At 41.7% G+C, this 26509-nt stretch overlaps 1 protein-coding gene across 1 annotated transcript in view; it reads left to right on the top strand.

Moving 5' to 3' along the window:
- pkd1l1 (polycystin 1 like 1, transient receptor potential channel interacting) overlaps positions 1-26509 on the top strand; it is a 119781-nt gene that overhangs the window by 19030 nt on the left and 74242 nt on the right. Inside the window, exons 11-22 of the mRNA XM_078200424.1 lie at positions 607-756; positions 3561-3653; positions 4031-4096; positions 7240-7440; positions 8884-8961; positions 9084-9226; positions 11806-11926; positions 14750-14849; positions 15182-15374; positions 16091-16147; positions 21325-21534; positions 24973-25206. Of these exons, the coding sequence (XP_078056550.1) occupies positions 607-756; positions 3561-3653; positions 4031-4096; positions 7240-7440; positions 8884-8961; positions 9084-9226; positions 11806-11926; positions 14750-14849; positions 15182-15374; positions 16091-16147; positions 21325-21534; positions 24973-25206 (1646 nt within the window). The remainder of the gene's footprint in view (positions 1-606; positions 757-3560; positions 3654-4030; positions 4097-7239; positions 7441-8883; positions 8962-9083; positions 9227-11805; positions 11927-14749; positions 14850-15181; positions 15375-16090; positions 16148-21324; positions 21535-24972; positions 25207-26509) is intronic.

Here is a 26509-nt window from a genome sequence, read left to right as displayed (position 1 = left end):
TATTCCAGCCCTGACATTTCATCCCATCTTGAATCGAGATTGCAGGAGTAGAGTCTGCCTGGCCAATAGCCAATCCGCCAACCGTAAAGACAGGCTGGCTGTGTAAGATTGAGACCACTTGGCCTCTTGATGGGCTAAATTGCCTGCATGATTGTTGACAGGAGCACTTCTGACTCATGTGCGTCTGTCGCCCGAAATATTGCACGAGTGCATGATGATGTCAGGATGCACGCCTGACATCTTTTCACACGGTTTCATGGGCTTCTGGGCCAGGTGCACGCCCGTCCGAGTAATGTAAAATTCTGACCCAGGAAATGCACAGCAGACCTGGCAATGTCCTGGGGACAAAGAAAATCATTGTACCTTTCAGGCTGTGACTTTTCATCAGAACCATCCAAATAACACTTTTTTGTTTCAGTGTGTATTTTATCTACTTCTCAATTTGTTCTGATAAATAGATAAGGCTTTGGACATGCTCCACTTCCTGCAGTTATGTCAAGCCTACTGGCTATTTTGTAAGAAAACTCTGTGTTATTAAAAAAACCCTCAATGATTTACACTCTTGTGTCTCTAATTGACTAAGTTTGTGTCATTATTAATTTTTAGATGTTACTGAAACTCTGAACACAACCAGCAGTCAGAACTTCTCTTCTGTTTCTGAGAGATTGCAGATCTCAGCAATGCCTTTGATTGCTTCTCGCAGTATAAATGGATCACAGCTCGACATTTCAGAGGGTGGAGTCACTGAAAAGGAAGGTAAAGTAGAAGTGATAAATCCAAATGATTATATTGGACAATTAAAGGTTTCCTTATGATCAAGTTAGCAATTAAATATTATGTTCACAGAAAAAGCAGAACTGAATAACTTTAGTCTAATATTTAGATGCACATGACTCTCTTTTGTGGGGAAAGTGTCAATAATATTCATTTTAGTGGACTGTGTCAACCATTCATCTGTTTTAATTGACTAAGTTCAGTTAAGCATTGAGTAGACTGAAGACTCACCACAAACTCTTAAACACTGATTCTGTACCTCTCCCATGGCCACTGCCTGAGACAGAATCAGACCCATAATCTCACCATCCCATTTTAAGCTGGGCGTTTGAGCTCACATCCCTCCTACTTGCACTTCCATATCATTACCCGCATTCGTGCCATCCTGGTTTTGCAGCCGGAAGTGATAGAACTAATAAAAGGAAACAACCAACTTGAGTTTGTCGCCACCAGTTCACATCCTGCATGTCTGCCTGAAGAAACCAATACAATTAGCAGAGGAGACTACACTCTTGATGAAAACTTCTCAGCAGACTAAGGCTCAGAACATCTTAGTTGTGAAGAAGCAGAATATTACTGCGGTAAAGTCCTTGTGGTAAAGAAGGACTGTCTTCATACTGAGGACATCCCCCATCATGTTGTGCAGCACTTACCACAGTGATAATTGGGATTGATTTAGTATGGAACAGCTGCTCAAAGATTGATTTCTATAAGGTGCTATTGGACATCAGCAACAGAATTGTTTTCAGTCACAATCTGTAACCTCATGCAAACATATCTCTTGCTGTGCCATTACCATCAAGCCAGACATTCAACCTTGGTTCAATGAGAAGTGCAAGGGAGCATGCAAGGAACAGCACCAGTGAACCCAAAGGTGAGGTGCTAACCTGTGAAGCTACAACACAACTGCATTCATGTCAAAGAGCAAAAACAACCTGCTATAGACAGAGTTAAGCGATCTCACAACCAATAGATCAGATCGTAGATCTGCAGTCCTGCCACATCAAGTGGATGGTGGTAGACAGTTGAACAATAAATGAAGGGGAAAACTATCCTCAATGATAACCCTGTACAGCTACCATAGTGGCATCACCCTGACAAATGGCCTACATATGTTTTGTCTGCAAAAAACAGGACAAATCCAATCCAGTTAATTACCACTCCATCAGCCTACACTCAATCATCAGAAAAGTGATGGAAGGTGGTGTTGACAGTGTTATCAAACAGCACAATGAAAAATTGTCAAACAGTAGAGGTACTATTACAATTGGGTGCATTCCATTGGCCACCTAATAGTGAATAGAGGAACAAATATGCAAGGAAATAACAGAAAAGTGCAAAAACTATAGAATAGTTTTAATTGGCATTTTAATTGTCTTGTCCGGGATAGTAATAAAAAGAGGAAAGAGTTTCTGAATGTGCTGCAGAGAATTTTCTGTAACTTGGTTCTGGGAAATGAAATGGATTGAGTGTCAATCGGTGCATATAACGGATCAATGCATTGCCTTTGATGCGAAGATGGTTCAGGTACAGTCGAGGTGCATTCCCAAGAGTGGGAAAGATAAGGCAATAAAAGTTGTAGCTTTCTGGATGATGAAAGAGCGAGAGAGTGAGATGAAGCAGAAAAAGAGTAGCATTTGATCTGTCAGATTGATAACACAGGTGAAAGTTCGGCTGAATTTAGAAGGTATAGAGGGGAAATTAAAATAAAATGTTGAGAGGCAAAGAGAGAAAAGACTGGCAGCTGAAGTAATAGGGATTCCAAAAGTATTCCATCGGCATATAAATAGTAAAAGTGTAGTAAGAAGATGGCTGGAGCTGATTAGAGACCAAAAAGAGGAGATGTATGCACGGAGGCAGAAAGTGTGTCTGAGAAATAGTGAGTACTTTGCCCCTGTCTTTAACATGGAAGGTATTGTTCAAGTCATAGCAAAATAGTAAATAGTTAAGATTCTGGATAAAGAGGAAGCATTAGAAAGGCTGGTTATACTTAAAGATGATGACATGGAGGGAGCTAAGGTGGAAATCGTAGAGCAACTGGCCATAATTTTTCAATCTTTCACAGATACTCGTAGTACCAGAATTGTATGTATGACACCCTTGTTCCAAAAAAACTGTAAAGATAAATCCAGCAATTATAGGCCAGTTAGTTTAATCTCGCTGGTGAGAAAGTCTTTGAGAAACAATAATCTGAGACTAAGTTAACGGACACTTGGACATGTATGGATTAATTAATGCAAACCAGCATGGATTTTGACAAGTATGGATTAATTAAAGAAAACCAGCATGGGTTTTTTTTAAAGGGAACTTGTGTTTCACTATCTTGATTACATTTGTTGATGAGGTAACAGAGATGGTTAATGAGAGTAATGCTATGTGCATGGACCTTCAAAAGGTGTTTGATAAAGTGCCATGTAATAGTGTCTGAAACTCAAGCCCAATTAATAAGAGACAGCGGCTGACATTGACAAACACAGGGAGTAGTCGGGAACAGTTATTCTTCAGACTGATGCAACATATATATTTGGCCTCACCTGGGGTCAGTACAAGAACCACTGCTTTTTTTTATCTACATATATTCCACATTTTCAAAATTTCAGATGTCATGAAACTTGATTGTAATGTGAATTGTGAGGAGGATCATTGAGGATGTTTGTGGAACCTTTTTCCATTTGTTGTTCAAATTATCCTTTCACCTGATTTTTGTTGAGAAAAATTAAGATTTTGAGCCACTAAAAGCTCCCTATGTTCTTGTCTCAGTCTTTGACTCTTTTTTTAATTTTCAGCAATTGGCAGCAGCCGGGTCAATGTGAATATTAGTGGAAGTGTCTTTGGAGAAGGTTCTTCAAATGCAACAGAGAACTCCACTGATTATTCAGGTAAGGGATTTCAACAATAGTATCACCAATTCCTCTTGGTGAATCTGACTTGGTGGGCGGGACTTTACGACCTCGCTCGGACCCAATTCCGGGGCGGGTGAGGCAGTAAGATTCCAGCCGGTGAATCAATTTCAGACTGTTAAGTCACTGCTGCATTTTGGTTCGTGTCTGCAAAACCCTGTACCAAATCGGAGTAGCTCTCTGCTTCTTGAGCCTGGAAACAGCTGGTTTGCCAATGTAGTCAACCTATCAATGCATTTTGGGCAATCATTAAGGAAAATATTGCAAAACTAGCAGTAGTTCCAGTCTAAATTATGTAATCTCTACAGGTTCTGTTTTATTCTGAATATATTATATATTATTTTCTCTTTATACAGAGTTTGATACACATTATAACACAGTAGAAGGAACCTCTGGGTCTGGTGGGAGGCCAGGATTTCAAGGTACGGTCAAATTGTTTGAGTAGAATTGAATTAGTTTGCCTGTATCTGATTAATAGAATTAAACTTCTAAATTTCCTACTTGTGTCCCTTGCTATGCCTCATTCTTCAGCTACATGAAACAATACTTTTCACTGTATCCCAATACATGTGACAATAGTAAATTAAATCAAAAATCAAAGTCTGGATGATGACAGTAGACTAACTGAAATAAAACTGATAACTAACCCAGTAAGTTCTGAAGAGTTTGAAATGTCACTGATAGTGATTCTTTGGGAATGGGACTGTCAAGTGTCTGCCATCACGTTATATGCCTATTCCTTATTTTTTTAGAACCATCCGTCATTGAGTACAGCATGCCTTTATGCTGCTATTGTCACTGGGCTCGTAATCCAAAGACCCAGGGTAATGCTCTGGGGTTCAAATCCCACCACAGCAGATGGTGGAATTCAAATTCAATAAAAATCTATAATGATGACCACTATTGTTGATTGTTAGATTCACTAATGTCCTTTTAAGGAAGAAATTCTGCCATCCTTAACCTGGTCTGGCTTACAAGTGACTCCAGATCCGCAGCAATATAGTTGACTCTGAAATGGCTTAGTAAGCTAGCCAGTTCGAGGACATGGGATGAGAAATACATGTTGGTCAAGCCAGCGATGCCCATATCCTGTAAATGAAGTTTTTAAAAAATTATAATTTCTTTTTCCATCTGGAATGACATCTGCCAAGTGGGGATCTCTGCCCTGATTCTGGCTCTCGCTGCTCAGTGCAGCTTAAATCAGACACCAGATAGATTCACACTTAAACCTGTGACAGCTCCACATGAGTCTTATTGACCATTACATTCAGCAGCACTATCCCTCCTTAAATATGCCAATTTCAATCCTACGAAGATTTCATGTTTAGGCAATCTCATCTTCTCAGTTCAGCACATGCCGATTGTCCTTTGAGAAGGGGAGATCAGCAGGATTTGTTTGGGGTTCAGGTGCTTGAAAACAGAAAGTTTGCTGATAAAAATTAGAAATAAAGTCAACACTTCTGGCTGATGTTGAAATTTCTTACCTGGCCAGGCTGATCTGTGTGTCACTGGTGATGATTGATCAGGCAGATTGGCTTTTGAGTGGACTGGCACTGGTTTCTGATAAGGTCAAAACTCTAAGGGGTAGGATAGTCCTAGATTGACAAACAATTGGAAGAGTACCAGTTGTCCACCCTGTTAACCTCTGCTGTTTTAGCTAGTTAAATTCCAATAGGAAATTTATGCAGACTTGTGACCCCTTAGACTTGGCTCTGCAACCACTCCCAAGCTCTTTGCTTATGAGCCCTGCAGAAATGAGCATTGTACACTCCATGTCAGGTAAATCATAAGTTAACAGGTAGCTGAGTCTTTCCAGTGAATTCTTGGAAGCATAAATTTACAAGTGTAATTTATTGCTAAGCATGATGTATTATGTGTATTATTTGGGGTGGCACAATGGTTCGCATTGCTGCCTCACAGTGCCAGGTTCAATTCCGGCCTTGGGTCACTGTCTGTGTGGAGTTTGCACATTCTCCCTCTGTCAGCGTGGGTTTCCTCCGAGTGCACCAGTTTCCTCCCACACGGCAAAGATGTACGGGTTAGGTTGATTGGCCATGCTAAATTGACATGCAGATTTATTTAAATGGACGTTGCGCCCATTTAGGTGGGTTCCCGATCATGGCCATTTCATGCCTTGGTGAAGTACGAACTGATGCGGAAGCGTCAACCTTACCAAATTTACCAAACGGACGCTACACAATGGTAAAATCATCCCCTTAGTTTCAGGTAGGTTAGCAGGGTAATAAGTGGGGTTACGGGGTTAGGGCCTGGATGGGATTGTTGTCGGTGCAGGCTTGATGGGCCGTATGGCCTCTTTCTGCACTGTAGGAGTTCTATGATTGTATGGTGATTTATAAGGATACCTTCTTCATAGAGAAACATGATTTTGTTTCTGAGGCTGGAGTGAGCTGGGATCCAGAAGAATGAACATTGTATTGTTTTTCTTATAACTTTGACACATAATTTCTGAGTTTTTCTTATAACTCTGACACATTTTCGTGATGTCAGTTATTATATTATGCATCTGTAAATAAATTCAAAAATGGTTTGCTCAACATGTTTTTATGAGCAGTGTTCAAATTATGAAGATCTAGACAGAGTAGATATAGAGAAACTGCCCATTGGTGGAAGGGTCAAGAAGCAGAGGGCACAGATGAAACAGGATTGGCAAAGGAACTGATGATGGCAAGAGCAGCATTTTTATGCACCAAGTGGTTTGAAAAGTATTACTGAAGAGTGTGGTGGAGGCAAATACAGTTGGGTCTTTGAAACGGGAGTTGGATAAGCACCTGAAGACAAAGCACTGCAGGACCAGAGAGAAAGGGAAGTGAGTGCAATGAGCTGTAATGCTGTTGCAGAGAGCTGGCATGGACATAATGGGCTGAAAGGCCTAATTTTGTACTATAACCATTCTATGTTTCAATTAAATCAATGTTTCACTTCACTGCAGCTGTATAGAACGCTGGTTAGGCCACATTTGGAGTACTGCGTCCAGTTCTGGTCGCCGCACTGCCAGAAGGACGTGGAGGCATTGGAGAGAGTGCAGAGAAGGTTTACCAGGATGTTGCCTGGTATGGAGGGTCTTAGCTATGAGGAGAGATTGGGTAGACTGGGGTTGTTCTCCTTGGAAAGACAGAGAATGAGGGGAGATCTAATAGAGGTATACAAGATTATGAAGGGTATAGATAGGGTGAACGGTGGGAAGCTTTTTCCCAGGTCGGAGGTGACGATCACGAGGGGTCACGGGCTCAAGCTGAGAGGGGCGAAGTATAACTCAGACATCAGAGGGACGTTTTTTACACAGAGGGTGGTGTGGGCCTGGAATGCGCTGCCAAGTAGGGTGGTGGAGGCAGGCACGCTGACATCGTTTAAGACTTACCTGGATAGTCACATGAGCAGCCTGGGAATGGAGGGATACAAACGATTGGTCTAGTTGGACCAAGGAGCGGCACAGGCTTGGAGGGCCGAAGGGCCTGTTTCCTGTGCTGTACTGTTCTTTGTTCTTTGTTCTAAGACTCATTTTTGATTTTTTTAAACTATTGTAATCTGTTTTACTGAGTTACAGGAGGTGGATCCAGTGGGAGTAGTTTAGGCACTGGGACTGGTACAGATCCATCTGGAGGATCCAGTTTTGGATCAGAAGAAGGAGATGGTGATGATGTTCTTCCAGACATACAGCGTCCACCTGCATTAAAACCCATTCCCATGATAGAGTGGACAAAAGTAGCCATTAATGATATGAAGTTTGAAACATACACCACAACAGGTAAATAGTTTGAAAACAGAAAAGGGAACAAAACGTGAGGTGTATTAAGGTACTTTTCCACGTAAATATGCAATGGTGTGTTCCAATGTAACTGCTGAGATGTGCCACTTGGGAACCTTCACTACCTCTACCATGGTGAGTATTCCAGAAACAGGGAGTTATTCCCTGATTTCTGTGCCAATGGCAAGCATCCACAAGCTCATGGAGTATAGAGTGCCTGATATAGTCTTGGTATCACAAAGAAGGTCAGAGATGGTCCAACAGGTTGGCATGTCTAATCTTTCCTTGCTCAGGAAGAGGAAATGGCTGTGTCTATGGCCCTTTTGGTGCAAAAGGCACCAAAAAAATATTACTTTCACCAACCTTTAACCTTCACCTGGATTCTGAGTTATGCCCCACTTCTGGCTATGATCTGACCTGGCATGTTGTTGCATAACATATATCAATCCTCACTGAGGGAAACATAGCTTGGGATGCCTTAGTTTATGGATTCTTTGGTTCATTGGTTCTGCTCTGCCAATTGCTGGAGTAAGGCTGTGCATTCAACAGCCCATTGTGAAGCATACGGTGTAACTCAGGTTCTTGTCCAGTTCCAGCCAACTTAGTAGATTTCTGCCCATTAAATGAATGAACGGCTGCAGAAGGAACGCTTCTTTTAGACAACTTGCTGGTTTAGTAACCTACCTTTTTCCCTGGACTAACTGGGTTAGTAACCTTTTAGCTCGGATGCCATGTGTAGTTAGCTGTGGTCCTTACAATCGGGCAATACCCATGCCAGTGAACCAACCTGTGGACATTAGAAGGTTAGACATCGGCATCGAAGACAGGAGCAGGAGGAGGCCATTTGGCCCTTCGAGCCTTCTCTGCCATTCATCACAATCATGGCTGATCGTCCAACTCAATAGCCTAATCCTGCTTTCTCCCCACAACCTTTGATCTCATTCGCCCAAGTGCTACTTCTAGTCACCTCTTGAATCCATTAAATCCATTACAAAGGCTGTAGTTCTTGAAAATTAGTAGAATGCAATACCAACTGACTTGGTGCCTATCTTTTTATTAGACTTCAAAATTGGTTTTAGATTTGATGCCCCCAGCTCCCTCGCACTGCCATCTTTCTGATACTCAACTTCTAAGTTCACATATGAAGAATGAAAACCCATTTGAACAATTGGAGAGTAACTGGTGTTTATGGAGCTGTATTCTTGTATCAGTTACCGCATTCAGGAGAGGATGCAGTGCAGGCAGAGACAACTGGAAAACTAGACAGCAAATAAGATCAAGTTAAAATGACTGAAATGCTAAATAATTTCATTTTAATATTTGGTTATACATTAATACTCACTTTATTTTAGCTGTGAATAACAGTGTTGTGTTGAACAAATAAGTTTTCGCTTTTCTGCTACACTAACAATGACTCAGTCATGGCTTTGCCTTTTTCCACAGGTATAAAATCACAGACTTTAACATTTAAACCTTTCAGCCTAAAAAGTAAGAAGATTTACATGATAGAAGTCATTGTTGGTAAGTGAGAATATTGTAAGCGTTTTCAACTCCACTTTGGTCTGATGCCCCACAGATGTTGTGTTTTTGCTGAGATTGTAAAATTTTATGCTGTTGTCCCTGTACACTGTCTGCTTCTCCAGTCGAAGACCAGAGCGAAACAGGAAAAGCACAGCTACTTCTCTTCATTAATGAAGCCCCTCGAGGTTTGACATGTGAAGTGCGACCCAGCATTGGATCAGAGATTCTGACACATTATAGCATATTCTGTACTTCTGGGAGGAAGGTGAGTTTGTAGTGTTAAAAAAATAACAAGTCACCACTTCAGAAAGCATTCCTTTGCTAAATGTATGGTGCATGTTCTATCAACTGTAGTTGGTTTCCTTCTCTATGAACGGTATGCTTTGTCTGTATGGTGTGCAAGAAACAATACTTTTCACTGTTTGCTAATACATGTGACAATAATAAATCAAATCAGATCAAATATAGTTGTGTTTAATTATAAACAGGTGGAGAGCATTAATTGTGGTTTAACTTGAGCGCATGTAATGAAACACTTAATGGAACTGTGGCGTGATTGAGTTAGGAAGTGTGTGCTTGCAATGTTGTACTCTGTAAATAAATGACTGAAAGATTGATTCCAGAGTCCTCCTTCACTAACTAGTTTTGATTGGAACATAGCAGAGTACACAATGTTACTGCTCAAACCTTGAAGAAATGCTCCATTATATTCTCCCTTTTAAATGGTAAAGAATAAAGATGCATTTTGGAAGAAATAATGTAGGGAGGAGTTATACAATAAATGGCAGAGTCATCAGGAGTATAGAAACACAGAGGGACCTAGGTGTGCAAGTCCACAAATCCTTGAAGGTGGCAACACAGGTGGAGAAGGTGGTGAAGAAGGCATATGGTATGCTTGCCTTTATAGGACGGGGTATAGAGTATAAAAGCTGGAGTCTGATGATGCAGCTGTATAGAACGCTGGTTAGGCCACATTTGGAGTACTGCGTCCAGTTCTGGTCGCCGCACTACCAGAAGGACGTGGAGGCATTGGAGAGAGTGCAGAGAAGGTTTACCAGGATGTTGCCTGGTATGGAGGGTCTTAGCTATGAGGAGAGATTGGGTAGACTGGGGTTGTTCTCCTTGGAAAGACGGAGAATGAGGGGAGATCTAATAGAGGTATACAAGATTATGAAGGGTATAGATATGGTAAACAGTGGGAAGCTTTTTCCCAGGTCGGAGGTGACGATCACGAGGGGTCACGGGCTCAAGCTGAGAGGGGCGAAGTATAACTCAGACATCAGAGGGACGTTTTTTACACAGAGGGTGGTGGGGGCCTGGAATGCGCTGCCAAGTAGGGTGGTGGAGGCAGGCACGCTGACATCGTTTAAGACTTACCTGGATAGTCACATGAGCAGCCTGGGAATGGAGGGATACAAACGATTGGTCTAGTTGGACCAAGGAGCGGCACAGGCTTGGAGGGCCGAAGGGCCTGTTTCCTGTGCTGTACTGTTCTTTGTTCTTTGTTTGTTTTTCAGCTCATTCCTTGCTAACTTGTAACCCTCAATCGACCCAATTGAACCTTGTTTTCTCATCCTTACATACGCTTCCTTCTTCCTTTTGACAAGACATTCAACCTCTTTCATCATTCATTAATAAAATCTAATTTCCCCATACTGTTGGTTGTGTGCCCCTTTCAGGTTAGTTCTTCTGTTTTTACCACTGTTCAGTGGCTTTCAACAACTCAAAATTAATAATTATTTGGAACATCGTTTTTATAAAAGGTATCCATTGTCAGCATTCCAGTTTTAAGGAATTATGGAATAAAACAGATAATGCTAGAAATACTCAGTCACTCTAGCAACATCTATGATTTCTACCTCCACAGATGCTGCCAGACCCAAAGAAAATTCCCACATTTACTGATTTCCAACATTCAAGACATTTTGTTTTTAAGTTGAGGGATTATGAGGTATTTTAGTCATTTGCCATCTAAACCTGCCCCAGGTAGTTTAAGTTCAACATTCCTGTGATATACTATCCTCACTATAATTACAACATTAATATTATTTTTCTATTCATTTGTGGGACATGGGCGTCGCTGACTGGCCAGCATTTATTGCCCATTCCTAGCTGTGCTTGTTCAGAGGGCAGTTGAGAATCAATCACATTGCTGTGGCTCTGGAGTCACATGTAGGCCAGACCAGGTAAGGATGGCAGATTTCCTTCCCTAAAGGACATTAGTGAACCAGATGGGTTTTTCCGACAATCAATAATGATTTCATGGTCATCAATAGATTCTGAATTCCAGATTTTTTAAAAATTGAAATCAAATTCAATTTCCATCTGTTGTGGCAGGATTCAAACCTGGATCCCCAGAACATTAGCTGAGTTTCTGTATTAATAGTCTAGCGATAATATCACTAGGCCATCGCCTCCCCAGGGAGATCATTCAATACCCTCACGGTAGTATGACCTGCTATTTTCAAAATACAGCAATTACCTTCAGTGCTCTCCCTAGATATGTTGGTCAATCAAAAATAGGAAGGTTGTAATGATATATATATATATTATATATAGTAAAGATATAAAAATGGTCCTTTGTAACTAAACATTGGCATTTGGCAAAAATGATTGCCATTCCAATATGATTTTTTAAGTCCTGCAATATCAGGTCAGACTGAGTTCTGCTTTCTTTGATATTTTTTGTTCCCAACTCATACATCCTATGACCCTGTATTGTGTACTTCTCAGGGTTCAGAACAATGTACTTTTATTAGTTATCTTGCCAACTCTGATTAACTTAAAAATATTGATGTCTTGAAACTATTGTGTTTGGACTGGAAATTTTTCATCTCACTGTAGGATCTGCATTATGAGTACAGCTACAGCATTGGCAATTCAACTGAAACCGTCCTATATGATGGAAGGGATCATGAGTACTACTTTAATTTGCCTGCTGGTGAAGCAACTGATGGATATAAGTGTAAGTCCCATCTAAACAACAGCTTCCAATTACATTGAGAATTTGATATAAACAGTGTGTTAAGGTGCCTAATTATGACTTGAGAAATGCAGAGGTGGCGAAGGCATGGTTGAGAATTCAGGGGAAGCAGGCCTATTGTAGATGTTGAAAAACAGTGGTCTGGATTACAGGAGTTTGAAACTTGGCTTTGGGTAAAGTAGGATCCTAAGGTTGTACATTTACTGAGCGAATAGCTGGAGGAGGGATGGGTGGTGGTTAAGGGACCTAATATAATCTTTTCAAAATGGATTTAAAATATTGTCATCTTCTAAACTTCGCTTTAAGGATTGGCTCATTCAATGCACTTAAGATATAAACGATAATAATAGCATATTTTTTTAGTAAGTTCAGGTGTGAGAAAACCTATCACAAGTTAACCTTTTCATTCGCGATCATTGAAGGAGAATTTCCGGTCTTTTAAGTTGGAAGTTTATTCATTTGTAGTATTAAATTCTACATTAGAACTGCCATTTGATGTGGCTTAGTTAAGAATCTGAGATCTTAGCAATAGCAAGTTGTTTGTGTTTCACGCGTGTTTCTGTGTAACTTTGCACTATTCTAGCCTGTACCATAAAAACTAGGAGCAGGAGTAGGCAATTCAGTCCCTATACTATATGTACTATATCACACACTATATATACTGTATCTATACACACTGTATCTACACACATTGTATATACACACATTCTCCTGCACCAAAATACTCCAAAGTTTCTCTCCATTTAGATAATAATTTGCCTCAGTACTTTTCCTACCAAAATAGATAACCTCACACTTACCTACGTTGAACTCCATCGGCAAAATTTTGCTCCATTCACTTAACTTATCAATATCCATTTGTAAATTACATATTTCATTATCGTAACTTATTATCCCACCTATTTTAGTGTCATCTACAAATTTGGCTATGGTACCTACTAGTCCTGCATCCAAATCATTAATATAGATTGTAAATAGCTGGGGTCGAGGACCGAATCCTGTGGCACCCACTAGTTACATCCTGCCAACCAAAGAACGACCCATTTATCCCAACTCTCTGCCTTCTGTTGGTTAGCCTGTCCTCTATCCAAGCTAATAAATTACCCCTAATTCCATGTGAATTAACCTTGAGTATTAACCTTTTGTGTGGCACCTTATCAAATGCCTTCTGGAAGTCCAGATATACTACATCTACAGGATCCCCATTACCCACCTTGCTTGTCACATAGAAACATAGAAAAACTACAGCACAAACAGGCCCTTCGGCCCACAAGTTGTGCCGAACACATCCCTACCTTCTAGACCTACCTATAACCCTCCATCCTATTAAGCTCCATGTACTCATCCAGGAGTCTCTTAAAAGACCCTATTGAGTTCGCCTCCACCACCACTGACGGCAGCCGATTCCACTCGCCCACCACCCTCTGTGTGAAAAACTTACCCCTAACATCTCCCCTGTACCTACCCCCGAGCACCTTAAACCTGTGTCCACTTGTAGCAGCCATTTCCACCCTGGGAAAAAGCCTCAGAGTCCACCCGATCTATGCCTCTCAACATCTTATACACCTCTATTAGGTCTCCTCTCATCCTTCGTCTCTCCAAGGAGAAAAGACCGAGCTCCCTCAGCCTATCCTCATAGGCATGCCACTCAATCCAGGCAACATCCTTGTAAATCTCCTCTGCACCCTTTCAATCTTTTCCACATCCTTCCTATAGTGTGGCGACCAGAACTGAGCACAGTACTTCAAGTGGGGTCTGACGAGGGGTCTTACATCTTTGAAGAACTCGAGCAAATTAATAAATTCTGCTGGTGCTACTGGCCTTCATGCAATCTTCTTTAACAAGAGTTGAATTTGGCAAAAGGAGCCGAAAAGTTTAGTGATCAACCACTTGATGCTTTACTTTGTTCATTTTTCCTTCTTGTTTTCGACTTCATGTTTCCCCAATTGCATATCCACGAGTTTAATGTTTGAAAAACCAAGAATGTAATTTCTTGTAGTTTTTAAAAATTTATTCATAGTTGTGGGTGTCTCCGGAAAGGCCAGCACTTATTGCCCATCCTTAATTGTCCTCGGGAAGATGATAGTTAACTACATTCCTGACTTAGTAGCTCGCCAGGCATTTCAGAGGGAAGTTCATATTTCTGTGGGTCTGGAGTTAAATGGAGGTCTGGAAAGGGAGGTGAATTCCTTCTCCAAAGGACATTCGTGAAGCAGATAGGTTTTTAACAACAAACTGTTCATTCACGGTCACAATTACTGATACGAGCTTTTTATTCCAAAGTTTATTTGTTTTAATTTGATTTAAATTCTCCAGCTGCCCGGATGGAATTTGAATCGTGCCTGTTACAAGTCCAGTAACCCAACAGTAACAAGACACCAAATTCAATGTATGGCATGGTGGCACAGTGGTTAGCACTGCTGCCTCATAGAGCCAGGGACGTGCGTTCGATTCCCAGCTTGGGTCACTGTCTGTGTGGAATTTGCAAATTCTCCCCGTGTCAGTGTGGGTTTCCTTCAAGTGCTCTGATTTCCTCCCACACTCCAAAGATATGCGGGTTAGGTGGATTGACCATGCTAAATTGCCCTTTAGTGTCAGGGGGACTACCTAGGGTAAATGCATGAGGTTGTGGTGATGGTCTCTGGGTGGTATTGTAGTCGGTATGGGCTGAATGGCCTCCTTATGCACTGTAAGATTCTATGCAACATTATCATACTGAATTGTTTCGCTCTGTTGTATTACTGTATCACGCTGCCCATAATAAATCGATGAAAAGTCTCTGCTCGTATTCCTTTACTTTTGTAGTGACAATCAACACTGTGATTACCGATTTACTTGGATCTAAAACCAAGCCATGTTCAGTTACTCCAGTTGTTTTGCCAAGCATTAAAACAGATGAAGAACTGTGAGTAACTGAATCCATTCTGAAGAGTGAATCTTGTTTCCAATCCCTGTGATGATTTTAATTTTGCATCTGTTTAAACTGAGGGCAAATGAAATGATACATGTCAGGAAAATCTCAAAGTGGCAGAAATATTTTTTTACCATGAGTACTACAAAGCATTACAGAGCATTTTTATTCAAAAACAGCCATCATCTATATATATATTTAGTTTTATTAAATTATCAGTGCACTAATAAATACTTTGACTTATATTACATTATGCATTACAGAAATTAAGTGAGGTTGGTATATCACCATGATGAGTAAAGGTAACTCTTTCCCTCCTTATTCAGGTACACGCAAGGTCTTCAGAACCTTTCAATTATCATGCTGATGGGAAACCAAAAAGAAACAAAAAATTACATCCTATTGTTGGCCAGGGTTCTCTATCGCTTCCATAAAGAGAGAGGTAGCACAAAGGATTTTCAGATGCAGACCAGAAATGCATTAATAAAAGCTCTTTGCAGTCTAACTATATCTAGTCAGGTATGGTTAACCTTAAATTGTGTCTGCCTGGATGAAACTAATTCTTCAAAGTACCATGTGTGGTATGTTTGCTTTTATGGTAATTGTGCTAGAATTAAAGAAAGGACTGGATTTACAATTACAGTAACGTAATTGTTAATCCAGCAATTTAATTTCTATTTTACATTAAAATTTCTATTGCCTTAACTTGAATAATGCAACTTATGATGGAGGCTGTTGAGAAGTTGTGCAATGTGCTTCATGCTTCAATTGTAGAAGGTGAATCATTTTTTCCAGTTCTTTTCCACTAATTCTGTATTAAATACTGTTCTTCAGCCCTGTTGTCAGTTTTAGTATATTGCTAGGATTTGTTCCTATTTTCGCGGAATATTAAATCCCCTCCCTTAAAAGTTCCCTTTATCTGGGGAAAACGGATATGTTGAATACAGCTGGATGCCATTTTTGTTTTGGTGTTGATTAAAAACCCCAATCTATAAATACAAAAATAGCAAAAGAATAACTGAAGAAAGAGTCAGGTCGATTAGAGACCGTAAGAATGGAAATAAACTGATTTTCACATGAATTCACCTCATTGTCTAACGTAGCTTTGAAATAACTGCAGATTCTGTGTAAAAATTAGGTGACTGTGTTTGTTGGTTTTCTCAAAGGGTGACAGTTGAGGTTTGGTTTACCGTTGACACCTTTTGTACAAGCTTGATTTTCTTTTTTCATTCCAGAGGGATTTGATGGAAACTGTATCTGTGCTGCATGACCTTGTTAATATAACCAATGAGGTAAAGGAGCTTTCATTCACTTAACAATGTGTTTGATCAAATAAAAACTCTTTTCTCCAGTTTATTCTTCTGACCTCCTTGGCACAGTTGTTAGCACTGCTGCCTCAGCGCCAGGGACCCGGATTCGATTCCCAGCTTGGGTCACTGTCTGCGTGGAGTTTGCACGTTCTCCCCCTGTCTGCATGGGTTTCCTCTGGGTGCTCTGGTTTCCTCCCACAGACTGAAAGACATGTTGGTTAGGTGCATTGACCTGAACAGACACCGGAATGTGGGGACTAAGGAAACTTCACAGTAACTTCATTGCAGTGTTAATGTAAGCCTTACTTGTGACTGATAAATAAACTACTTTATTAGAACCATAGAAAATTACAGCTCAGAAACAGGCCTTTTGGCCCTTCTTGTCTGTGCCGAACCATTTTATGCCTAGTCCCACTGACCTGCACTTGGACCATATCCCTCCACACCCCTCTCATCCATGAACCCGTCCAAGTTTTTCTTAAATGTTAAAAGTGACCCCGCATTTACCACTTTATCTGGCAGCTCATTCCACACTCCCACCACTCTCTGCGTGAAGAAGCCCCCCCTAATATTCCCTTTAAACTTTTCTCTTTTCACCCTTAACCCATGCCCTCTGGTTTTTTTCTCCCCTAGCCTCAGCGGAAAAAGCCTGCTTGCATTCACTCTATCTATACCCATCAAAATCTTATACACCTCTATCAAATCTCCCCTCAATCTTCTACGCTCCAGGGAATAAAGTCCCAACCTATTCAATCTCTCTCTGTAACTCAGCTTCTCAAGTCCCGGGAACATCCTTGTGAACCTTCTCTGCACTCTTTTACTCTTTTTTACTCTTATGTGAGGAATAAAAGAATGACCAGGGTGAGGCTGGGGCCGGTCAAGGACGGCAGTGGGAATTTGTGCATGGAGTCAGAAGAGATAGGAGAGGTGATGAATGAATACTTTTCTTCGGTGTTCACCAAGGAGAGGGGCCATGTTTTTGAGGAAGAGATGGTGTCACAGGCTGATAGGCTGGAGGAAGTAGATGTTCGGAGGGAAGATGTACTAGCAATTTTGAATAAACTGAAAGTTGATAAGTCCCCTGGGCCTGATGAAATATATCCTAGGATTCTTTGGGAGGCGAGGGATGAGATAGCAGAGCCTTTGGCATTGATCTTTGAGTCCTCACTGTCCATGGGGGTGGTGCCAGAGGACTGGAGAGTGGCGAATGTGGTTCCTCTGTTTAAGAAAGGGAATAGAAATGACCCTGGTAATTATAGGCCGGTTAGTCTTACTTCGGTGGTCGGTAAGTTGATGGAAAAGGTCCTTAGCGATAGGATTTACGACCATTTAGAAAGATGCAGCTTAATCCGGGATAGTCAGCACGGATTTGTGAAGGGCAAGTCTTGCCTCACAAATTTGATAGAATTTTTTGAGGAGGTAACTAAGTGTGTAGATGAAGGTAGTGCAGTTGATGTCATATACATGGATTTTAGTAAGGCGTTTGATAAAGTCCCCCACGGTCGGCTTATGAAGAAAGTAAGGATGTGTGGGATAGAGGGAAGTTTGGCCGATTGGATAGGTAACTGGCTATCTAACAGAAGACAGAGGGTGGTGGTGGATGGAAAATTTTCGGACTGGAAACGGGTTACCAGCGGAGTGCCACAGGGATCAGTGCTTGGTCCTCTGCTATTTGTAATTTTTATAAATGACTTGGAGGAGGGGGCTGTAGGGTGGATCAGTAAATTTGCTGATGACACCAAGATTGGTGGAGTAGTGGATGAGGTGGAGGGCTGTTGTAGGCTGCAAAGAGATATAGATAGGATGCAGAGCTGGGCTGAAAAATGGCAAATGGAGTTTAACCCTGACAAATGCGAGGTGATTCATTTTGGTAGGACAAATTTAAATGTGGATTACAGGGTCAAAGGTAGGGTTCTGAGGAATGTGGAGGAACAGAGAGATCTTGGGGTTCATATCCATAGATCTCTGAAGGTTGCCACTCAAGTGGATAGAGCCGTGAAGAAGGCCTATAGTGTGTTGGCGTTCATTAACAGGGGGTTTGAGTTTAAGAGCCGTGGGGTTATGCTGCAACTGTACAGGACCTTGGTGAGACCACATTTGGAATATTGTGTGCAGTTCTGGTCACCTCACTATAAGAAGGATGTGGAAGCGCTGGAAAGAGTGCAAAGGAGATTTACCAGAATGCTGCCTGGTTTGGAGGGTAGGTCTTATGAGGAAAGGTTGAGGGAACTTGGGCTTTTCTCTTTGGAGCGGAGGAGGTTGAGAGGAGACTTGATAGAGGTTTATAATATGATGAGGGGGATAGATAGAGTGAACGTTCAAAGACAATTTCCTCAGGTGAATGGAGCAGTAACTAGGGGGCATAACTATAGGGTTCATGGTGGAAGATATAGGAAGGATGTCCGAGGTAGGTTTTTTACTCAGAGAGTGGTTGGGGTGTGGAATGGACTGCCTGCAGGGATAGTGGAGTCAGAAACTTTAGGAACATTTAAGAAGCTATTGGATAGGCACATGGAGTACTTCGGGATGATAGGGAGGAAATAGCTTGATCTGGGTTTCAGACAAAGCTCGGCACAACATCGTGGGCCGAAGGGCCTGTTCTGCGCTGTAATGTTCTATGTTCTATGTTCTATGTTCTATGTTTATTGCCCAGCTTCACTCCTGCCTCAACTCATCTGTTGCTGAAACCCTCATTCATGCCAACCTTGCCTATTCTAGTGCACTGCTGGCTGGTCTCCTGTATTCTATCCTCCTTAAACTTGATGTCAGTCCAAAAGTCCATTGCCCATTCTTAACTCGCATCATGCCCCGTTCCTCATTCATCCCTGTGTTTGCAGACTGGGGCTATGATTGCCTTCCCCTAATTTTGGTTTCTTGAGCATTTCCGATTTCAATCACGCCATCATTGCATTCATCCAGGCAAGTGGAAAGTATTCCATCACACTCTTCAGTTGCTACAGTCCCAAACTCATTGGATTAACCTTCCCACACCTCTGTACCACTCTACCTCACTTTTCTATTTTAAGACTCTCCTTACAGCATAACCTTTTGTGAAAAGCTGTAGGTCATCTGTCACAATAGCTCCTTTTTTGGCTCCCAGTATGTGAATTTGTTCCAAAATTAAAACTAGCCCACTCAGAATTAGTACTGTGTATATGAGTATGGGCAAGATTTAACTATGCAGAAGAAAATAACCGGCCTGATCCAGTCTTCATCTGAAGACAAGACTACACATATGTACTTAGCAACAGGAGGCAGTGGATTGCAAACAACCACAATGACTGGTTTGATTTTTGTTTGCATTCCCACCCTCCCCTGTAATGCTCAGGTGCTTCTTGTATCCATTCATGGGATGTGGGCATCACTGGCTAGGCCAGCATTTCATAGAATCATAGAATTCCTACAGTGCAGAAGGAGGCCATTAGGCCCATCGAGCCTTGCATCAACAACACAACACAATTCCACCCAAGCCCTATCCCCATAACCCCACGTATTTACTCTGCTAATCTCTCCTGATACTAAGGGTCAGTTTTGCATTGTCAATCAACCTAACCTGCACACCTTTGGACTGTGGGAGGAAACCGGAGCACCCGGAGGAAACCCACACAGACACAGGGAGAACGTGCAAACTCCACACAGTCACTCGAGGCTGGAATTGAACCCAGGTCCCTGGCGCTGTGAGGCAGCAGTGCTAACCACTGTGCTGCCCTAGTTTATTGCCTATTCCTAATTATCCTTGAGAAGGTGGTGGTGAGCTGCCTAATTGAACTGCTGTAGTCCATGTGGTGTGGGTATACCCAGAGTGCTGTTCGGGAGTGAGTTCCAGGATTTTGACCCCACGATAGTGAAGGAACACGATAGAGTTTCAAGTCAGGACGATGTGTGGCTTGGAAGGAACTTACAGGTGGTAGTCCCATTTGTCTGATGCTCTTGTCCTACTTGATGACGGTGGTCATGTGTTTGCAAAGAGCTGTCCAAGGAGCCTTGGTGAGTTCCTGCAGTGCACCTTGTGGATGGTACATACTGCTGCCAGTGTGCATCATTGGTGGAGGGAGTGAATGTTTGTGGAAGAGATGCCAATCAAGTGGGCTGCTCTGGCCTGGATGGTGTCAAGTTTCTTCGGTGTTGTTGGAGTTGCATCCATTCAGGCAAGTGGAAAGTATTCCATCACACTCTTGACTTGTGACTTTTTGATGGTGGACAGGCTTTGGGAATCAGGAAGTGAGTTACTCGCCGCAGGATTCCTGGCCTCTGACCTGTTCTTGTAACCACAGTATTTGTCCGGCTGGTCCAGTTCAAGTTTCTGGTCAATGGTAACCCCAAGGATGTTGATAGCGAGGGATTCAGCGATGGTAATGTAATTGAATGTCAAGGGAAAATGGTTAGATTCTCTCTTGTTGAAGATGATCATGGACTGCTCCAGTATCAAAGGAGTCTCGAATGGTGCTGAACATTGTGCAGTCATCAGTGAACATCCCCACTTCTGATCTTACATTGGAAGCAAAGTCATTGGTGAAGCAGCTGAAGATGGTTGGACCTGGGACACTACCCCGAGGAACTCTTGCAGTGATATGCTGGAACTGAAATCATTAACGTCCAAACACCATAACCATCTTACTTTGTGGTGTTCCAACCAGAGACAAATTTCCCCCAATTCTCATTAACTCTAGTTTTGCTGAAATTCCTTGATGCCACATTCGGTCAAATGCTGCCTTGATGTCCAGGGCAGTCTATCTCACCTCAGGCTAATTTTAGTATCCTACTTTTGTGTCAGCTGAAATCAGTTAATTCATCATATTGTCTGGTCTCAAACTGAAAATCTGGTTCAGTCATAGATAATATATTTGCTCACCATTTATTATTGGCAAAGCCTGTGTGTTAAACATTGTGTTGAATTTAATATTTACTCTGCTCTCACGTAGCTCTTTAACTAACTGGTAAACTAAAGTGAGAAGGAGCATTTAATAATTTTATGATTGGCTACAGCAATTTGCCTGATGTTTCCATCATTAATGATTTCATAAAATAATTAAACATTAGTGATGAAATGAAACTGTTAAAGAGAGGATTTGTTATTTTTTTTTAAAAGTCAAAAGTAATGATGTGAAGTGTTTTTTCTTGAATTTAAAAATACCTTCTTTTTGATTTAAATATTAAAGGTAACTTTGAAAAGTGCACTCATTGTAACAAGGACAGTCAAAGACATGATCAAGCTTTTCAAAGAATCTGGAGAGTTCAGAATGCATGAAGAATTAGTGAAGAAAATTGTCTTTGTAGTGGCTGATGTAATGGGAGTGACTGACAACAGCACAGCAAAGTCAAAGAGCTTGTTATTCGAAGGTCTAAAAACAACAACTGAACTATTATTGGTAAGATCTTTAGTAAGTACTGCAAGATTCCTCATAGGGGTATGAACTATTATTGGTAATATCTTGAGTAAATGCTGTAATATTCTTCAGAGATGTAGGGTAGTTGAGGATTACAACCAACTATTTTTCTTCATTATTATACTAGCATGTATTTCAATTAGATTCTTGAAATGATCCGTCCCCCACCATAATACTCTCTCTCTGACAATTGCCGTATTATTTATTGTGTTAATATGTGAAGCCATAGTTCTTTTGCTTTTTCTCCTCAGACTCAAATTTAATTAAATTGCAGATCAGTTGCACTAGAGGATTATATTTATTGCCTGTCGATTAGTGGTGTTAATAACTAAGTTGTTCTATTTTTATTGGAAATTACAAAATTGTTCTTCTGTGTAATATTTGTTTGATCATTATGTTTGTTTCTTCCAAATTAAATTCATAGAATCAATCGGAAGTTATATATTTTAGAATGATATTCTACGATGGGAAGATAGGATCTTGAAGTACATCTAGTTGGTATACATGACATTTGCAAAGCATCCAGAATGTGAATCTTGGGCAGTATCAGCTCCAAAGAACAAAGAAAATTACAGCACAGGAACAGGCCCTTCAGCCCACCAAGCCTGCACCGACCATGCTGCCTGACTGAACTAAAACCCCTACCCTTCCGGGGACCATATCCCTCTATTCCCATCCTATTCATGTATTTGTCAAGACGCCCCTTAAAAGTCACTACCGTATCCGCTTCCACAACCTCCCCCGGCAACGAGTTCCAGACACCCACTACTCTCTGTGTAAAAAATCTGCCTCGTACATCTGCTTTAAACCTTGCCCCTCGCACCTTAAACCTGTGCCCCCTAGTAATTGACCCTTCCATCCTGGGGAAAAGCTTCTGACTATCCCTGGATACTGACAATAAGGGTATTACAACAATTAATGACTGGTACATTGAAAGCTACTCTTTTAAAGTTCGAAAAGTGAAATTACTTCTAAACATATTTAAGGAAATGTTAATGAAGCTGAAATAGAAACTAATTCCAGCCAACTAAGAATAGAACAATGGCAACAGAAGCCATTGTGGTCAAGTATGTGTGTAGAGAGTAGTGTCTAAGGAAGAGTGGAAGAATTTCATTATAAAAGCAAGGTGGAAAACTAAACATGTATTAAGAGAAATATTGAAGGTAAATTGCTGCAAATACCTCAAGCAGCAATAAAGAGTTTTGAAAAATATGTGTGTGCAGAAAAAAGAAAATTTCAAGGAATAATAGAACTTGACCTGAAGTGGAGCTGCCTGCGTTGGACTGGGGTAAGCACAGTAAGTAGTCTCACAACACCAGGTTAAAGTCCAACAGGTTTATTTGGTAGCACAAGCTTTCGGGCCACTGCTCCTTCATCAGGTGGACTTTAACCTGGTGTTGTGAGACTACTTACAGAACTTGACCTAGGCAGCATAAAAGTTATGACAGATCTATACTTTGTGAATTAAAGTACCTACTCTCAACCCATAATTCTTAAAGGAGATGGGATTGAAATTAATAAATGATCCATTTTTAAAAATAAATTTTGTGATATAGTAAGGATTTCCAGAGATTTGGAACTTTGCTAACATGTATTATTTCAGTAAGGTGAATTAACAAATGCAGCAAGTATAGATCTCTAACAGCTGTTCTATGGAAACAATTTGAAATAATTTGGATATAATGGATAAAAAAGGACAGTACTAAGGAAATGGAAGTCACATTGAAGCTATCTGATTGTACTTTTGAACAACATGATTAAAATAGTGCACAATGGAAATGCAGTTGATACTATGGACGGAAGTTTCCTGCCCCGCTACACTGATCGAGTAGCGTAGCAGGGTGGGAAATGTAAGCGGGTGGCCAATAAGGGGAATCGTGCCTCATATCCGGCAGGTTGCGATCTTTCCAGGCCACTTTTATTGACATTATCAGCGGTGCGAGGCTGATTTTAATATTCATGCAATCATTTAAATTTGTTTAGCGAGCCGGGGACGGTATAGTCTCTGCTCACTTAGGTTTCAGACATTGCCGGTGGAGGTCCTCACTGGTAGGGATCACAGATGGTCCCTACGAATGGGGACCAAGAGTGATGATCACAGCGTTGGGACTGGGGGCCGTTGAAGCCCCCCCGAGTGGCCGGTGGCAGGGCTGGGCAGTGGTCATGGAGCAGTGCCAACCTGGCACACTGGCAGTGCCCAGCAGCCACCCTGTCAGTGCCCAGTGGGCACACTGGCACTGCCCACTGGCACCAGGCAGTGTCAATGGGCGAGGCCTGATGGGAGTAGGGCCTGACAGGGGGCAGGGTCTAAGAGGGGCTGAGCCAAGTGTGGGGGAGGTCTGTAGAAAGGGAGGGTCATAAGAGGGAAGGGAAGGGGGGAGCTCTGCATCGGAGGAGGGGGTGTGAGCTGGTCAGTGGGGCTGGCGATTGGGGGTTGGTGTCAGCAATTGGGCAGGTGGGTATGTTGAGGAGCAGGGGCAATGTCCATGGTGGGGGAGGGGAGGGCGTGAGGACGTGATATCTGTATGGGGGGTCAGAGGGTGTTGCTTGACAGATTTCCCAGTATACTGTGCACATTTAGCATGGCTAATCCAAGTAACCAACACATTTTTAGACAGTAAGGGGCAATTTAGCATGGCCAATCCACCTAACTTGCACATCTTTGGATTTGTGATTTAACTCCCATATTGGTCCAATAAAAGCGACTGTGGCTCTGAGATGCAGAGAGATTATTAAAATATGATGTGAATGGGAACGATGCTGAATCAATCATACTGGCCCCCAAAATCTGCAGAACTTTTGGTATATATCAGCCGTAACTGTAGTGAAAATTTACCAGAACAGCAAGAACAGGGCTGGGGCCTATTCCCCTTCCACATTGCAGTTTTCAGTCAGACCTTTCATTATATAAGGTGATCTCTCTATAACCATCCTCAAGTTTCTCCTTTTCCCCAAGTACCCATGAACCAAAGAACCCTCTTTTCCTTTTTTCCCCCATCACACAAATACACCCTTGTCTACCACTCCGCACAAAAAAAGACTAACATGAATAAAAAATGGAAAAGCTCCAGGGGAGAAGAACACAACAAGCCACAATATAAGGGCAAAGCATTACAAGGGGCAACAAGTGTTGGACGAGAGCTGAACATAAAGTGGCAGAGCAAGAAGTAAAGAGGACTTTACTCTATCCGACCCCAAAAACCTGGTATGACCACTGGAACAGTGGTAGCGATGCCTAGCAGATCTGATTGTGCGATCGCTGACTACTGGATTTTCAGGACAACTATATTAGTTATAAAATAGAATATTTTGCAGGTTTACAGGAAAAGCTTGTTTGTTTTGTAAGCTGTACTGAACTGATTTATTTTGGATTTGAAGCAATGAAATAACTTTACTTTATTTTAATTTTTTGTCTTTCAGAGATACGTGTTAATAAACAATCAGTCAGAGTTTTATGTAAACACCAGTCTAATGGAGCTCCAGACGACTCAAAACTATGGTTTTCAGAACACAGTGCAGAGTACACATTCTGCTACGTTTTACCTTCCTGATCTCCTGGACAAGCAGATTTCTGGCGAAAGTAGCAATTGCATCATAAGCCATCTGATCAGCTTCAAACAAAACCCATATTTCTGGGGAATGTCTCCAGTGGAGGTCAGTTGGTACTTTGGAAATAAGCTCTGTGCTGTTATTAGCATGTACATGGCCGCATTCAGGCGGGCCACTGCCCAGTGCTTATGTGAAATACAGCATGATGACATTCAGTTGGAAGTCTGTAAACTTTCATCCCTTAGAAGCAGAGGAAGGAAAACCCTTTGTGGGGAATGAGAAAATGGCAGAGATTTTGAATGAACATTTGTGCCTGTCTTCATAGTTAGAACATAGAGAACATAGAAAAGCTGCAGCACAAACAGGCCCTTCGGCCCACAAGTTGCGCCAAACAATTTCCTTACCTTCTAGGCTCATCTATAACCCTCTATCTTACTAACCTCCATGAACCTATCCAAAAGTCTCTTAATAGAACAATAGTTGAATATGTTGAATAATAGTTGACTTAATAGTTGAAGACACAAGTTAACCTCAGGGGACAGTAAGAGTGAGGAAATTAATATCAGGAGAGAAAAAATATTGGACAAACTCTGGGGCTTAAATTCTGACAAGTCCAGGACCTGATGACCTACACCTGAGGTTGTAAAAGAGAATAGCTGAAGAGATAGTGGATGCTGGCTATGATTTTCTTAGATTCTGGAATAGTTCCTGTGGATTGTAAGTTAGTAAATGTAACACCACTATTCAAGAAAGGATAGAGAGAGAAAACAGGGAATTACAGACCACATATCCTGACATCAGCCATCGGGAAAGTGCTGGAATATATTATTAGGGAAACCTTAAAAGTGCACTGAAAAAAATATGGGTCAGAATTCTGCGATGCCGTATGGCCCGCCACCACTGCCAGCGAGAACGGAGAATTCGGCGCTCAGCCAAAACCTCCATTCACTGCAGTGGGACAGGAGAATCCCGGCCGTGGGTGAGGTCGGAGAATTCTGGCCATGGTAAGATTAGAACAAGTTAACGTGAAATGGAAATTCAGTTTGACACATTTATTGGAGAGTTCAAGCGTGTAACTAATAGGGTGGATAAAGGGGAGCCAGTAGATGTAAACAGGGATTCACTGGGCCCGCTAGCCTTTGGCGGGAATCCTGACAGCCCATTGAGTCGGGCCTAAACCTGGATTCCTGCTGGGTGACAATCTCATCGTGATGCACCTGGCCCACCCTGCCAGCCTCTATCAGGTTCCACCCAGAGTGGGTGGGAACCCGATATTTAAAAATCCCCGATTCCGTGGACTCCTGTGATGCACTCCACCCCTCTCTTCTTAGAGTGAAGCGCACCAGGTGGGCTTTGGTGCAGGTCCTGAGAAACATAAAACTGGCACCTTGTACTCCAAGAGGGTGCA

Source organism: Mustelus asterias, chromosome 2, assembly GCF_964213995.1.
Source record: "Mustelus asterias chromosome 2, sMusAst1.hap1.1, whole genome shotgun sequence".
NCBI classification, from domain to species: Eukaryota; Metazoa; Chordata; class Chondrichthyes; order Carcharhiniformes; family Triakidae; genus Mustelus; species Mustelus asterias.
Note: the sequence above shows the minus strand (reverse complement) of the source record. Positions and strands in the feature narration are given on the sequence as shown.